The 18,270-nt window shown below is 37.1% G+C and overlaps 1 protein-coding gene across 1 annotated transcript in view; it reads left to right on the forward strand.

Annotated features, from left to right (window-relative positions):
* LOC130244867 (1-phosphatidylinositol 4,5-bisphosphate phosphodiesterase beta-1) overlaps positions 1-18,270 on the forward strand; it is a 195,096-nt gene that overhangs the window by 140,379 nt on the left and 36,447 nt on the right. Inside the window, exons 12-17 of the mRNA XM_056477422.1 lie at positions 323-405; positions 2,796-2,880; positions 4,972-5,158; positions 15,173-15,249; positions 15,602-15,698; positions 18,074-18,158. Of these exons, the coding sequence (XP_056333397.1) occupies positions 323-405; positions 2,796-2,880; positions 4,972-5,158; positions 15,173-15,249; positions 15,602-15,698; positions 18,074-18,158 (614 nt within the window). The remainder of the gene's footprint in view (positions 1-322; positions 406-2,795; positions 2,881-4,971; positions 5,159-15,172; positions 15,250-15,601; positions 15,699-18,073; positions 18,159-18,270) is intronic.

Genomic DNA, 18,270 nt, shown 5'->3' on the forward strand with positions numbered 1-18,270 from the left:
CTAACATGGACAAAAAAATATTAATACTGTACATTTATTACAGTATTTTAAAGTATTTTTTTGCCATGATTGTTAATGAAAATATAGTTGTTCATTGTTAGTTATTGTGCATTAACTAAGCACAACATTGGATTTTAATAATGCTTCAGTAAATGTTGAAATAGGATTAATAAATGCTGCAAGGTTATTGGTTATTCTTAATGCATGATTCTCTGTTCAGTAGGCTGATATAGCTAATTTATATGGTTAAACTAGTAAAATAAAATACAAGAATTCAAGTGCATTTTTGAGACTAATTGAAATAATCACTGTTGTTTTGCAGGAAGTGATTGAAGCCATAGCAGATTGTGCATTTAAAACGTCTCCGTTTCCCGTCATTCTGTCCTTCGAGAATCATGTGGACTCGTAAGTGTGTGTGTGAGTGCGTTTGCAGTCAGATAAATGCAATGACACACATAAAGGTACAATTTAACATACCAAAGATTGATTATATACAGTTAAAGTCAAAAGATTTTGCCACTCTGTGAATTTTTTTCCTCTTAACACAGCAAAAAAAAATTTCAGAGTGTTTCCGATAATATTTTTTCTTCTGGAGAAAGTCTTATTTGTTTTATTTTGGCTAGAATAAAAGCAGCTTTTAATTTTTGAAAACCCTTTTAAGGTCAATATTATTAGCCCCCTTAACCCTCTACTGCCGTGTTTCCCAACCCTGTTCCTGGAGGCACACCAACAGTACATATTTTGGATGTCTCCCTTATCTGACCTATTTATTTCAGGTTTTCGAGTCTCTTCTAATGTTCTGATGAGTTGATTCGGGTGTGTTTGATAAGGCAGAGGTTGAAAATGTGTACTGTTGATGTGCCTTCAGGAACAGGGTTGGGAAACACTGCTCTTCTGCACGCATTATGATAAATCTATTTAAAAAATATTTGACTGTTTTTCTTGTCTTAGAATGGCTTAACTTAAAGTGCTGTAAAAAATAATTTTGGAAAAGGTACTTTATGATACGTCCAACAGTGGATCTAACTTAGAAATTTCAAATATAGAATTTTACTTATAATTAATAATGTTGTTGTTTGAAATTATTTAATTGGTGTTGCAGTTTTATAAGCTTTAACGCAAAACTTATAAATGACACCTTATACAAACTTTACAACAACTGATATCCCAACAGCTTTCATTTATTCCATTCTTTTTACTGAATATTATTAAAAACAAACATAATGTTGTATTATCATGTATGAAACATACAGTAAATATAAATATTTTCTCCAGTAAACATTATAACAAATAAATAACAAGTCTTATACAGTTGAAGTCAGAGTTATTAGCCCCCCTTTGAATTTTTTTTTCTTTTTAAAATATTTCCCAAATGATGTTTAACAAAGGAAATTTTCACAGTATGTCTGATAATATTTTTTCTTCTGGAGAAAGTTTTATTTGTTTTATTTCAGCTAGAATAAAAGCAGTTTTAAATTTTTTTAAAAGCATTTTAAGGTCAATATTATTAACCCCTTTCAGCTATATATTTTTTCGATAGTCTACAGAACAAACCATCATTATACAATAACTTGCCTAATTACCCTAACCTGCCTAGTTAACCTAATTAACCTAGTTAAGCGTTTCAATGTCACTTTAAGCTGTATAGAAGTATCTTGAAGAATATCTAGTCAAATATTATTTACAGTCATCATGACAAAGATAAAAGAAATCAGTTATTAGAGATGAGTTATTAAAACTATTATGTTTAGAAATGTGTTGACAAAATCTCTCAGTTAAACAGCAATTGGGGAAAAAATAAACAGGGGGGCTAATAATTCTGACTTCAACTATATATTAAGAGTTTAGATGCAAAAACCTCTAAATGCCATCTGAAAATGCCCTCTATAATGAGTAGTTTTATGTCTCCTTTGTGTATGTTCAGTAATATCACTTTTATGGCAAAGAATAAGTCCTTTTCCTGGTCTTTATAGTAAAATATCTCAACATAAACAAAGGAGGCTGAGAAAAACGTTCATTTCGATGGAAAATAACACACATAATCTTGTGGCTAAAAAGTATCTGTTCAGGCACAGATTTGGCACCAGTACTGTTTTAAAAGTATCGATTTAGCACCGGAATCGAAATGAGACCCAACCCTAGTAATTAGGCAAGATAATGTATAATGATGGTTTGTTCTGTAGACTATTGAAAAAAAAAATAGCTTAAAGGGGCTAATAATATTGACCTTAAAATGAGTTTAAAAAAAAATGTAACTACTTTTATTCTAGCTGAAAAAATACAAATAAGACTTTTTCCAGAAGAAAAAATATTATCAGACATTCTGTGAAAATTTCCTTGCTCTGTTAAACATCATTTGGTAAATATTTAAAAAAGAAAAAAGCTATTTAATGGGGGGCTAATAATTCTGCCTTCAACTGTGTAATTTAAATTATTTTAATTAAAAAAATCTAAATTGTCAATACCGCTTGTGCTGTTTTGTTTTACTACAATATTAGTAATATAAGTATGTACACAAATACAAATGTGCAAAAATAAACATTTCTAACATATGTTTTTGTTATGTAATATTAGTAACTCGCTGTTATAAAACAAAGGAAAATTTGCATAATTATGACACACGAGATCTGTGTTCAGTCATCATTGTCCTGCCGTGAGATGTGGCACTCGTCTTATTTTCCCGCATGAAATTACAGATGATGGGAATGTCATTCGAGTCTCAGGTGGGAATGAGATGCTTTACAATGATAGCAATCATGATGGCTGTTTTAATATTGTGTTTGTTTGAATCACAGCCCCAAACAGCAAGCCAAAATGGCAGAGTACTGCCGGTCCATCTTCGGGGACGCTTTACTGACCGAGACGCTGGAGAAATATCCGGTAAGTGTTTTCTATTCTCCTAATTTAGTCGAGGCGAGCCAGTGTTTCTGACCTCAGACTGTAAGTGTGTGTGTGTGTGTGTGTGTGTGTGTGTGTGTGTGTGTGTGTGTGTGTGTGTGTGCTTTATTCACTGAGGTTTTGTGTTTTTTTTAATGTAAGTACATACATACATACATAATAACACAAGAACACAGAATGATAAATATATATATATACTCTACCTGACAAAAGTCTTGTTGTTGATCCCAGTTGTTAGAGCAACAAATAATAACTTGACTTCTAGTTGATCATTTGGAAAAGTGTCAGAAGGTGGATTTTTCTGATGAATCTTCTGTTGAACTGCATCCCAATCATCACAAATACTGCAGAAGACCTACTGGAACCCACATTGAGCCAAGGTTCTCATAGAAATCAGTCAAGTTTGGTGAAGGAAAAATCATGGTTTTGGGGTTACATTCAGTATGGGGGCATGCGAGAGATCTGCAGAGTGGATGATCAACATCAACAGCCTGAGGTGTCAAGACATTTGTGCTGCCCATTACTTTACAAACCACAGGAGAGGGCAAATTCTTCAGCAGGATAGCGCCCCTTCTCATACTTCAGCCTCCACATCAAAGCTCCTGAAAGCAAAGAAGGTCAAGGTGCTCCAGGATTGGCCAGCCCAGTGACCAGACATAAACACTATTGAGCATGTCTGGGGTAAGATGAAGGAGGAGGCTTTGAAGATGAATCCAAAGAGTCTTGATGAAATCTGGGAGTCCTGCAAGAACACTTCCTTTGCCATTCCAGATGACTTTATTAATAAGTGATTTGAGTCATTGCAGAGATGTATGGATGCAGTCCTCCAAGCTCATGATGGAGTCAGACACAATATTCACTCTGTTTCCACTGCAGCATGACCACATATTCTATACTGGACATTATTGAAGGTTCAGTGATGAGACTTTTGTCTAAGCAAAGTCAGACCTTACTGTCCGAATGAAATCATTAAAGGCATGATCATAATAATATAATTATTAGCCTTCTTGAATTATTAGCCCTTCTGTATATTTTTCCATTTTCTGTTTTTACAGAAAGAAGATGTTTTTCAAACCATAAACATAATAGATATGTATTTTTTTTTCATATTTTTTACAAGATTTACAAGATACTAGTATTTGACCAAGTTAATTAGGTTAATTAGGCCAGTTAGGGATTGTGTAGTGGTCGTTTTTGAAAATGTAATTCTTGACATTATTAAACAAATAAAACCATATTTGTCTTATTTGTGTAATATTGCTCTTGTTAAGTGAAGTTTATTTATAAGCTAATTTCGAGAGGATCACGTGCTTATGATTGCTTGCCGCTGGTCCCGCATTAGCTAACGCACGATTCACCAATCAGATGATTCCTAAGCCACTATAAATACCCTCAGTTCCAAATAACAGCCATATTTGTTTTGAAGAATCCCCCCTTCCACCCCTAGACATGCTCCTAGTAAGTAGTTATCTCTTAAGAGCAATCACTATCTGTTCATTAGCTACTACAGCAGGGGAGTTCTCCAGATCTACCTGAGCTCAAACTCCCCTCTCGCCTTGCAAATGGGAGGGAGCCCCTGGCTTGAGGATCTTATGAGCTCAGGGCTCTCTCCTGGGACAGCATGCCAAACAAGCTTTATAATCAAGATAATTAAATAAAAAATGTAATAAAATTAATAATTTTTAAAAAGTGTGAACTCTTGAAACATCATTTCGAAAATATTTTAAAAAGGGGGAAAAAACATACAAGAGGGCAAATAATTTTATGATTATGGTTTATGTGCAATATGTGCATTGTTGACTTTTTTCAAATGTACAAATAAGAAATAAAAATATTTATGTAAAAGTATGTAAAATTAAGTGGCTTTATTTGTTAAAAAAGACATAAACAGTAAGGGTCTTGCATGTTTATGACCATACAAAATCAGGTAGCAACTGATATGCTAATTATTAAAGTTGTAGATGGCCTGAGGAATAAAATGGTTTTATGCCTTGATGTTTTAGTGTGTGTGTGTGTGTGTGTGTGTGTGTGTGTGTGTGTGTGTGTGTGTGTGTGTGTGTGTGTGTGTTTCAGCTGGAGTCTGGAGCTCCTCTACCCAGCCCTCAAGAGCTCATGGGCAAAATCCTCATAAAGAACAAGAAATCTCACCCCAAAGCGGCCGATGGCAGCACCAAGAAGAAGCTGTCTGAGCAGGCGTCCAACACCAACAGCGACTCGTCTAGCGTTTTTGAGCCATCTTCTCCCAGCGCTGGCCCTGCAGGTACTCAGAAGTGTCAGAGTCCTGTACTGTTGAATTTCTGTGGAACAAACGTTGATGTAGACTTTACAAAAACTTTAAAACTAATTTTTTGAGCCCAGCAATAAAAACCGTGTGTCACCTCTAAATGTAGAGTCATCACCATAATGACTTGTTACTGTAGTCATCACCATAGCGATCTGTTACTGTAGTCATCACCATAGTGACCTGTGACTTTAGTCATCACCATAATGACCTGTTACTGTAGTCATCACCATAGCGATCTGTTACTGTAGTCATCACCATAGTGACCTGTGACTGTAGTCATCACCATAATGACTTGTTACTGTAGTCAACACCATAGCGATCTGTTACTGTAGTCATCACCATAGTGACTTGTGACTGTAGTCATCACTATAGTGACATGTGACTGTAGAGTCATCACCATAGTGACCTGTGACTGTAGAGTCATCACCATAGCTACCTGTTACTGTAGAGTCATCACCATAGTGACCTGTGACTGTGGAGTCATCACCATAGTGACCTGTGACTGTGGAGTCATCACCATAGTGACACGTGAGTGTAGAGTCATCACCATAGTGACCTGTTACTGTAGAGTCATCACCATAGTGACTTGTGACGGTAGAGTTATCACCATAGTGACCTGTGACTGTAGAGTCATCACCATAGTGACCTGTTACTGTAGTCATCACCATAATGACATGTGACTGTAGTCATCACCATAGTGACCTGTGACTTAAGTCATCACCATAGTGACCTGTGACTGTTGAGTCATCACCATACTGACCTGTGACTGAAGTCATCACCATAGTGACCTGTGACTGTAGTCATCACCATAGTGACTTGTGACTGTAGTCATCACCATAGTGACCTGTGACTGTAGAGTCATCACCATAGTGACCTGGGACTGTAGAGTCATCACCATAGTGACATGTGACTGTAGGGTCATCACCATAGTAACCTGTGACCGTAGAGTCATCACTATAGTGACATGTGACTGTAGAGTCATCACCATAGTGACATGTGACTGTAGAGTTATCACCATAGTGACCTGTGACTGTAGAGTCATCACCATAGTGACATGTGACTGTAGTCATCACCATAGTGACCTGTGACTGTAGAGTCATCACCATAGTGACTTGTGACTGTAGAGTCATCACCATAGTGACATGTGACTGTAGTCATCACCATAGTGACCTGTGACTGTAGAGTCATCACCATAGTGACTTGTGACTGTAGAGTCATTACCATTGCAACCTGTGACTGTAGTCATCACCAAAGCGACCTGTGACTGTAGGGTAATGGCTAAAGCGACCTGTTACTGTGCAGTCATTACCATAGCGACCTGTGATTGTTAAGCCATTGTTATAATGTTTTGTGATTTTCAGAGTCCTTGCAATAGTGACCTGTGACTGTAAATTCATTATTATAGTGTCTTGTCATCGCCATAATGATCTGTGATTGTAGAGTCATCACCATGGTTAATATTTAGTTATATTTAGTTTAGTTGCATTAATGTTAGGTTAGATTTAGCTCGTGATGTCAGAGGAACAAAATTCTATGTCTAGCCATCATCTTGGGACAACGTTATTTTGTCATCCAATAACATTGTGAAATGACATTGATATTTGGTTGACTTTAGGTTGTGTTGGAAAGTAACCAAAATCTAATGTCGACGTTAATCCAACGTCACATTGACATCAAATACTGACATTTATTCGTCAGGTATGGTGACCAAAATCCAGCATCTGATAGACGTTATAGTGGTAATGTCCACACAACGTCAAACTTTAACATCATTAGATGTTGATATTTGGTTGATTTTACATTGGACATTGACATCGGCCTGACGTTGGGTTTTGACGTCAACCCGATTTTCATTTCCAAACAAAATGAAACATCCCCCTGATGTTGGGGTACAACGTCAATCTGATGTCATGTTGACATCTTGTGCCTGCTTGATAGAATCACTACTTTATGACCTGAGAGGCTTTGACAGCATCATAAGAATTCATATCAATTTGTAACTAAAATGTACAATAAAAACAATTTTATTCCTTAATTGCAGATATAATATATATTAAAATGTTACAACTTAAGCTTAGTTGTTGTAAGTTCACTTTCTGATATTAATTAATTTATTTGTACTTATTTTTCCCTTGTTTGCTTGATGGAAAGCCTAGTTTAAATGTCTTGGACGAACCTACGACAAAACTGAGATCTGTTTGGTTTCAAAACTTTGATCCAAGCACACTTTTTCCTATCGCAATCTGGCATATGTCAAATTCCCCCTGCTGGTTTCTGTAGTTTACACTGAATGCGAGCGTCTGATGCACAGTATGTGAGCTTTAGTGGACTGTGCTGACTTCTATCTTTAGTCATCTGAAAGAAAGGAATACTCAGAGAAACACACAGGCTTTATATACTGTATGTGAGTACAGCGTCCTCTGCTGGTGTTCAGCTCATGTGGAGAGTCCAGCCAGTGACATTTACAAGATGCTGTGGTCTGTGTGTGTGTGTGTTTGTGTGATGGAAACCGCAGGCTTTAAAGGTTGAGCCCAGACACCATTCAGGAGAGAACAGATGCTGAACAGCTGGAGCCGCAGCAGGTGTTCATTCCTGAACAACAACACCTGGAACTTTTAGACATTCACATGAAGATATCAGAAAATAAACGCACCTTGACCTCTCATGCTCACAGACGCTGATTAAAACGCAGAGATATTCTGAGGAATATTTTAACAGCTGTTTCAATGTGAATATATTGTCATAAGCAGTGTTGGGCACGTTCCTTTAAAAAAGTCATTCAAGAGTTTGCACTTAGATATTGCTTGATTATAATAGCAGTTTTGGCATGCTGTCCCGGGAGAGAGACGTTAGCTCGGAGATAATTGAGCCCAGCGCTCCCGCCTGGTCGATGAGCATGTAAGGGGAGTACGAGATCAGGTAGTTCTTGAGAACTCTCCCTGTTAAAGGAGAGAAGGGGGAGATGGGGTGGATGAGGGGTTTCTTCAGGAAACGAAGATAATTTTAGCCAAGCTACTTATAGTGAGTTTAGATTAATCTGATTGGCTAACTAATGATTACAGATGAGAGACCAGCTGCGATCAATCATATTACGTGCTCCTCTCGAAATTAGTTTGTGAAACCTACCTTAAGGTGCTTTCAAACCTAGAATTTTGTTTCAGAATCTGGCACGTTACACCAGTTAGTGCGGTTCGTTTGGCATATGTGAATCCAGCAATAGTGCTCGGATCCAGAATAACCATCCAGAATAACCTTCAAAAATAAAAAAGGCAAAAAATAACAAACCAAAATAACGAATAGTGTCTCGATGGAAGGATTACAAACCCAGCTGAGAACACTCTAACTACCTGAAGTCTACTTATTTACATTGGTGAACATTGTGCATTACCTTATACTGTATGTAGTTAAATTATCCCGGACGAGCCCCCAATTTTATGTTACGACCCCCTTGTTTCAGTCGCAATATAAACGAGCTCAGACAACAAAAAGATATATGCAACTTATTTATTATACATAAAACTAATATAACAACAAATCAAGGAACAAACAAATGTCTAGGGATAAATAAAGAAGATAACTAACTTTAACTACATTTATAAATAATGCCAAACGAAACCATAAAGTTACAGAAATAAAGAGATGGTCTCATATAGCCACACCGTCCTCCAGAAGCTAGCACAACACTCGTATTTAAATGCTTTAAACCAATTGGTGAGCAATCAGGCACCCAATCAGGATCTGCCACATTCAAACTGGAATCCTGGGGTCGTCGCAGTGCCAAAACAATCGGTCTGAGATCACCTGAATGAGGTGGTCTCGGCTCGATTGAAACGAACTCTGGAGTGGATCAATTGTTGTGAGAAAGCAAAACGATCCGAGCCCGGCTTTATCACAGTGTATTATGGATATGTAATAGGCAAATATACGGCTATATGAAGAGAGAATTTGAGTAGGGGGCGGGATGTCATTCCTACCAGCAAATGTGCGTTTCATGTCATATATGAAAGTGAAAGCATGCTATCTATTAGCCAGAGCGGTTTATCTGTTAGGAAAACTGACCGAACTGCAGTCTTGGTTTATCGGTTATTTTTCTCTATAATGTAAAGCCTATAATGCATAATTCTAGCCAAGGGAGAGTCATACCTCCATTGGCTAGATTTATATTTGGTGACGATGTCTATGGGTGTCACCATTCAAAATTAAAGCACAGCTTTTCACTTATAATGTCTTGTTGCTCATTGCCATAAATTAAAATAAGGACGTATGACAACTGAGCGGGACTCTGCAAAATAAACCGTGAAACTCTGACCAATAGGCCTTTTTAACGGACGGTCGAACACACATCCGGTAGAGCGATAGTTGCGTATCGATACTTCGGCCGGAGCAATGGAGTCAGATACGCCATAGTTTTCACTACCTCTTTAAAAACTGTGCCAACATTTACCATTTACAGTGGATGTTTATTGTCTTGTGGACCGACATTCTATCGCTCCACAATTAACTTAATAAAGGATATACGTTATTCCACAAAAATGACATTTTAAATTATGAAGGTGGGTGACGATCCATACGTTAGCATGGTTTAGGAAAGGCTGTTTTCTTTTGTGTGAAATGTGCATTTATCATAGCGTATGCTCTTAGTTATAAACCGTTAAGACATATAAGGGAGTTAACGTATATAATAATAAATGTTTAAATACATGTATAATATGTAAATGTGTAATAAATATGCGATGTAATAAATATTTGATGAGAAGAAACCTGGACCTTTACTATTTCTGTACGTACATGGATGAATATCTTAAGGGAAGGCCTCATTTGACATATGAATTGTTTGTACAAATGTTTTTATGTATTGTTTTCAAGATTCGTATCATACATTACATAATATACACTTGTTGACATCCATACGTGAGTATATATATATATATATTTATATATATATATATATATATATATATATATATATATATATATATATATATATATATATATATATATATATATACATATATATACATACATATATATATATATATATATATATATATATATATATATATATATATATATATATATATATATATATATATATATATACATACAGGGGCGTAGCGGACATTTTAAAAGTGGGGGGGACGGCTGTATGAGATCATATGTTCATACAATTATTAATCACCTGTTTCTAAATTGTCTGTCTCTAAAAGTGAGGGGGACAGATCACCCCCCCCCCTACATATATATATTTATATGTATATATGTATATATATATATATATATATATATATATATATATATATATATATATATATATATATATACAAGTGTGAAAGCGAACCACACCAAGTCCAAAGTACAACATTGTAACAATTTTAATCCCTGTTTTGGAACAAAACAGGTGAGAAAGCACCCTTAGTTATAGTCACTAGCTACTTCTCACAAATAGTAATTGAGTTAAATACATATAAAAGTAACTAATTACCAGGGAAAGTAATTATTGCGTTACTTTAATTTGTCAAATGACTATAAAATCTTTATAAACATTGTACAGTAATCTACACCGTTTTAATGTTGTTGTGGGACAATGTGATAGACATCGGCAGTATGTCCTCAGCTATTTATCTAGACATTATTGTGTTTAATTCTGTCTGAGTAAGAAGTTTTTGAGCTGGAGAAAAATCAAGTTTCTTTTGCTTTGACATCGTGGCTTCGTCTCCTCCTTTGGTAGCAGAGCTCACGTTATCACCTGCGTAGCCACTCATTTTGTGGCCTCATGTGACGACGTGAGGAGCTTCATTAGATTAGAATTACTCATCACCGACACAGAGAGACTCTTTATTCCTGGGCATAAGTTACACGATACATAAACATTCTTGTCTTTCACCTCAACAAGTAGTCCTTATATTTCCAGTTTGCAATCGCTACTTTTGAACTTAATGAACAGTTGCTCTGACTCCTGGTCGTTGGTGTGTGTGACTGACTGTGAGTGTGCTTGTGTGTGAACACCCTCTCTACTCTGCCTCTGATTGGAAAACTATAGAAATGTACTCTATCTAAGCCAATCAGCACATTCTCAGTTACACCACATTCACGTTCATGTATACCAATCATCATCACTGGTTGGTTATATGTGTCCCGGCCCAGCCCCGATTACACACACTCACACACACCCCAGTGAAAGAGAGGTCCTATGGCTGAGAGAGACGCTGCTCACATGAAAACTGCTTCAGTGTTCTCAATTATAGTAACATGCATATTTTATTGTCAGTAATGGTAACAGCATTTTAACAGGGGAAACAGAAACTCATTTGATTACTCGTTACTGAAAAAACGTAACGCCGCTAGTAATGCGTATAGTGCCGTTATCAGGGGCGGACTTAGTGATTTGGGGGCACTAAGCAATTCCAGGTATGGGAAGTAAAATATAATATATATTAAAATATATTAAAATATATCGCTCCATTTCAAATCGCGTGTACAGATTGAATGCGTTTGGGAAACAGCGTCTATTTATCACTATGGAGCGAGTCAGCTGAGTCACGCACTGCTATTTGACTGTTTTGAGGATTGCAAATGAAGGCGAGACGGCATCTGTAATGAAAAGGAAGGGAATCCTGCCGATTTTATATTTATTTCAAAGTGTTTTCATGCCTAAACAAAGCAAAAGCACAGAACAGACTCACATTTAAGAGCAAGGATGGCCCCTGGTGGTTCGGTGGTATGGGTTGCATATAGGGAGGATCGGCTCTTTAATGTTTATTAGATTAGATTAGATTCAACTTTATTGTCATTACACATGTACAAGTACAAGGCAACGAAATGCAGTTTCAGTCTAACCAGCAGTGCAATAGCAGCAAGTGCAGGATACAGGTATAAGTTATAGAGTGCAGTTATAGAAAAACTATGGTGATATTTACAGATGGATGTACTATGAACATTATATACAGGTTGTATTAGCTATGAATAGATTTATAATAAATGAATATATGTACAGGATACTATTAATAGCAGAAGTGTGCAGATAGATAAACATAATTATAAATGTCCATGTGCAGTGGGTATGTCCAGTTCAAATAAGTGAATCAGTGCAATGAATATGTGCAAACTTTAAATGTGCAAATGTTAAATAGTGCAGTGATTGTGAGGAGTATAAGTTAGAGGAGTGTGGGGGGTGTATTGGGGGGGCAAAAGAGTCAGTGAGGGGCAGAGTTCAAAAGGTAGACAGCTCTGGGGAAAAAGCTGTTTCTCAGTCTGCTGGTTTTTGTGCGGGGAAGCCTGAAGCGCCTGCCGGAAGGCAGGAGAGAAAACAGTCTGTGAGCAGGGTGAGAGGTGTCCTTAAGAATACTGCGTGCTCGGCGCAGACAGTGTTTCTTCTGGATGTCCTCTATGGCTGGCAGTGTAGTCCCTGTGATGCGTTGGGCAGTTTTCACCACCCGCTGCAGTGCCTTACGCTCAGCAACAGAGCAGCTTCCATACCAGACTGTGACACAGTTGGTCAGGATGCTTTCTATTGTGCAGCGGTAGAAGTTCACCAAGACGGCTGATGAAAGCTGGTTTTTCTTAAGTTGCCTCAAGAAGAATAGGCGCTGGTGAGCCTTCTTGACCAGGCTGGAGGTGTTGGTGGTCCAGGAAAGGTCCTTTGAGATGTGGGTCCCCAGGAACTTGAAGGATGAGACAGGCTCAATGCCCATCCCATTAATGTGGATGGGATCATGTGAGCCTGTTCGTCCTTTCCACCCTTTTTGCCACCCTTCAGAGGAAGACTGAAAACATGGGAGAAATACGGGAAAATACCGTTACAGGATGATAGCAGGATAGAACTGTACAATACGAGAGAATCCCGGGAAAAACAGGAGGGTTGACAGGTATGGTCATGTGATCTTTCAGAAATCATGCTAATGTGATGATTTAATGATCAAGAAAGACTTCTTAAAAGCCAGCTTACAACAGAAACTTGTTTCTCCAGCATTTAAAAATCTGAATATTTTAAATCAATGGGGAAAAAAAGTGTACTATGATCAGTTTTGAAGCCAAACTGATCTGAGTTTAAATGAGGTTTCCTGTCTAGCAAAAAAAGTCAAAATAAATAGAAATAAATAACAAACTTTATTAAACTAAGTTTATCAAACTAAGTTTAAGTTGTGTATAATTTTTAACATTTGAATATATTATATAATATTATTACTTGACTTGTATGTCAACATTTCATGGATTGGCCTTTAAAGCGCTTACAGATTCTGAATGCGCTTTCTTTTTTGACGTAATCTCACCTGAAACATGATTTCAATTCAATTCAGCTTTATTTGCTTTTACAGTGCTTTTTTTATTTGCTTTTACTAGTGCTTTTACAATGTAGATTGTGTCAAAGCAGTTTAACGTAGAGGTTATAGTAAATTGAATCTGTGTCAGTCCAGTTTTCAGAGTTAAAGTTCAGTTCAGTGTGGATTTAATTTTCACTGCTGAAAGTTCAAACACTGAAGAGCAAATCCATCGATGCGCAGCTCCACAAGTCCCAAAACCAAGCAAACCAGTGGCGACAGTGACAAGGAACAAAACTTCACCAATTGACCAAAGTGAAGGAAAAAACCTCGAGAGAAACCAGGCTCTGTTGGGCACGACTATTTGATGTATTGAGGTGACATCAAAAAAGTCATTGATCCATTTAGGTGGAAATTACACACAGGTATTACAGGCTTTGGATGTTCATATCATCTAAACACGAATTCTGTCACTGTTTTGGAGCACACTAGCTGATGCTAACATCTTAAACACTTTATTATAATTTCATGGGACCTTTCAAATAGGGGTGGGCGGTACACCGGTGTCATAGTCATCACCGGTGTGACATTGCGCCACGACATGGATTTTCTAATACGTCAATACCGTAATAAATCAATTATGCGCCTTGAACGGCTGCATTTACATCAATAATAGCTAATTCTAAATAATAAGGCATTCAATTTTCTTCAAACGTTCAGTTGTGGTCTGAATACATGTCCTTATACTACAGGGCTCGAAATTGCAACCATTTTGGTCGCATGAGCGCCCGAAATGTAATCTATGCGCCCTCATAATATATTTGGGAGCATTTGTGTGTCTGAATATAATGGTTGTAGTGCAATCTGATTTGATTTTCTCTATAAACTTGCTGAATCGCTCTACGCTGCCGCTGTATTGGTTCATATTAGCTGTCAATCACTCAACGCTTCCCGCTGTCAGATAACAGAGAGCTTTTGTTACTGCAGGAAATGCAAACGGCTGAAGAGTGAAAAGTGCACAGGTTTGCAAACCTCACCTAAAGTTATAATAATAATAATAATGGCGCAGATGACAGCGATCATGACATGAGGTAAATGTTGATCCGCCAGCTGAGATCAATCGAGGGTTTTCGGAGAAGGTGCCCGAATCTCGATGCGTTGCATTCACCGCATGTTCAGCGCAAATGTCCGCTAAATATAAAGTCTAATACTGTAGACATCATCGCCAAAGAAACTCGCCTTTACTAAGTTTACACTGAAACTACGGCTCATAACAAAGAGCGGAATTGCGCTGGTGGTCATCGCAAGAATCCTGCTCTGTCTGCTCATAAATTGGTGCGGCTGACTCGCCTGCTTTATTCCACCAACACAGAGAAATGAAGATCAGCTCATAACGAGACTGAGCATTTACAATGACCCAAACCAAAACTTTAAAGAGTGATAGAAGTGAGACTTTCTTTTGTTCGTTCTTCCTTGAGATGTATATTATTTTGCTATTGAAAGTAATACCATAATATTATACCGTCACCGTTCAAAAGATGAAAAATACCGTGATACTAATTTTAGGTCATATCGCCCACCCCTACTTTCAAATGTGTCATCAGTTCAGAAGGCAATGTATCTACACTTGATGTTCAGATTTCTAATGGTGATTATTATGATGAGGAAGGTGTTTGTGTGTTTAACGTCAGTCTGTGAGCTCCTGTTTTCTGCTCCTGTATCTGTTCTTCAGCTCCTGCAGAAGTAGAGGCTGAGGAGGATGAGGATGAAGACGATGATGATGATGACTGTAAGAAGTCCATGGACGAGGTCAGCTAGACTGTCTTTCTCATACATCTGTACTGATAATCATGCTATGCTGCTATTCTCTGTGTACTGTTGTTTAAAATGTTCTTTTATATTTGTGTTTTTATTACATGTGTTACTTTTATGTGTGTATAGCTGGACTTTTATTTGTGTTTTAAGTTTATTTCTTCTTTTAATTTTAAGTGTAGGTGTTGTCAAACTAATTAATTAATAATTTTCTTACCGAATGTTTTGCTTGTTTGTGGATGTGTCACCTGTACTATTTCACCAATTTAGTCCAAAATAGGACTTTGAGCATTTGGACATGTTGCCTGAGGTCAGACTCAGTGATGTGTTCTGTTGGGGTTTCTGACAGGGCACAGCCGGATCTGAGGCGTTTGCTACAGAAGAAATGTCCACTCTGGTCAACTACATCCAGCCCACAAAGTTCCACTCATTCGAGGTCTCCAAGAGTAAGTGTGTCTGATGATGAAGATTATGAAGATGATGATTATGATGATGGTGATGGTGATATGTATAGTAATGATGATGATGAGGATGGTGATGGTGATCATGAAGAAGATGATGATGATTTCAAAGATGATAATGAAAGCAACACTCATGATGATGATGATGATGAAGAAGATTATGATGATGATGATGATGATGATGATAGCATTGATCATGATAATGATGACTATAAAGATGATAGTGATGATGATGATGATGGTGATTGTATAGATTATGATGATGATGATGATAGCATTGATCATGATGATGATGACCATAAAGATGTTAGTGATGATTTTGATGATGATGATGATGATTGCAATGTTCGTGATGATGATGGTGATGGCGAAAAAGATAATGGTGCAGATGGTGATGGTAATGATAATGGTGATGGTGATAATGATGATGTTGATATGGATAGTAATGATGATGATGGTGATGATGATGAAGGTGATCATTATGATGATGATGATGGTGATATGGATAGTGATGATGATGATGATGATGGTGATTGTATAGATTATGATGATGATGATGATGATGATGATGATGATGACCATAAAGATGTTAGTGATGATTTTGATGATGATGATGATGATGATGATGATGATGATTGCAATGTTCGTTATGATGATGGTGATGGCGAAAAAGATAATGGTGAAGATGGTGATGGTAATGATAATGATGATGGTGATATGGATAGTGATGATGATGATGATGATGATGGTGATTGTATAGATTATGATGATGATGATGATGATGACCATAAAGATGTTAGTGATGATTTTGATGATGATGATGATAATGATGATGATTGCAATGTTCGTTATGATGATGGTGATGGCGAAAAAGATAATGGTGAAGATGGTGATGGTAATGATAATGATGATGGTGATATGGATAGTAATGATGATGATGATGATGATGATGAGAATGATTGCAGTGATCGTGATGATGACGATGGTGATGGCAAAAAAGATAATGGTGAAGATAGTGATGGTAATGATAATGGTGATGATGATGATGATGATGGTGATATGGATAGTAATGATGATGATGATGATGATGATGGTGATCATGAAGATGATCATCATGATGATTTCAATGATGATAATGAAAGCATTGATTATGATAATAAGGATGAAGAAGATTATTATTATGATGATGATGATGATGATGATGATGATGATGAAGATAGCATTGATCATGATAATGATGACCATGAAGATGTTAGTGATGATTTTGATGATGATGATGATGATGATGATAATGATAGCATTGATCATGATGATGGTGAAAAAGGTAATGGTGAAGATGGTGATGGTAATAATAATGGGGATGAAGATAATGATGATAATGATGAATATTGTGATGATGATGACCATAAAGATGTTGGTGATGAAGAAGATTATGATGATGATGATAGCATTGATCATGATAATGATGACTATAAAGATGATAGTGATGATGATGGTATTTATTATGATGATGATGATGATTTTGATGATGATGATGATGATGATGATGATTGCAGTGATCGTGATGATGATGGTGATGGCGAAAAAGATAATGGTGCAGATGGTGATGGTAATGATAATGGTGATGGTGATAATGATGATGGTGATATGGATAGTAACAATAATGATGAAGACTATGGTGATGGTGATGATGATGATGATGATGATGATGATGATTATGGTGTTGATAACAATAATGGTGAAGACTATGATGATGATGATGATGATGATAGTGATAGTGATGATGAGGAGGAGGAGGAGGCTGACGATGATGATTTTAATGATGATAATGATAGCAATGATGATGATGATGTTGACCATAAAGATGATGGAGAGGACGTTGATGATTTCAATGATGATGATAGCAATAATGGTGATGATAAGGAGAATGATGATCAGGATTTCAATGATGAAAATAATAGTGATGATGATGCTTATTTTTCCTGATAATGATGATGATGGCCATGAAGATGTTGTTGGTGATGAAAATTGATGATGACAATGATTTCGATGATGATGTGATGGAAGATAATGATTATGATAAACATGAGGTCATGATGGTGATGATGATGATGATGTCGGTCCTGGAGGACCTGTGTCCTGAAGAGTTTTGCTCCACTTATCAAACACACCTGAACAAGCTAATCAGTGTCCTGAAGACCACAAGAAAGCTACAAACAAGTGTGTTTGATTAGGATTGAGCTAAACTCTGCAGAACCGAAGTTGCCCAGCCCTGATGTAGAGGGTGGTGCTAATAATAATGATGATGTTGATGATGAAGATGCATGGACTCTCCTGAAGATCTCTTCGTCCTCTTTCAGAAAGCAAGCGCAGTTATCAGATGTCATCTTTTGTGGAGACCAAAGCTCTGGAGCATCTGACTAAGACCCCGGTGGAGTTTGTGGAGTATCCTTTCAGTGGATCTGAGCAGACGCACACGCACACACACACTAACCAGGACAAGAGCATCTATTATTGATGGCAGAACTGATGGCCTCAATAATCCAGTCTGTCAGGA

Source organism: Danio aesculapii, chromosome 17 (assembly GCF_903798145.1).
Source record: "Danio aesculapii chromosome 17, fDanAes4.1, whole genome shotgun sequence".
NCBI classification, from domain to species: domain Eukaryota; kingdom Metazoa; phylum Chordata; class Actinopteri; order Cypriniformes; family Danionidae; genus Danio; species Danio aesculapii.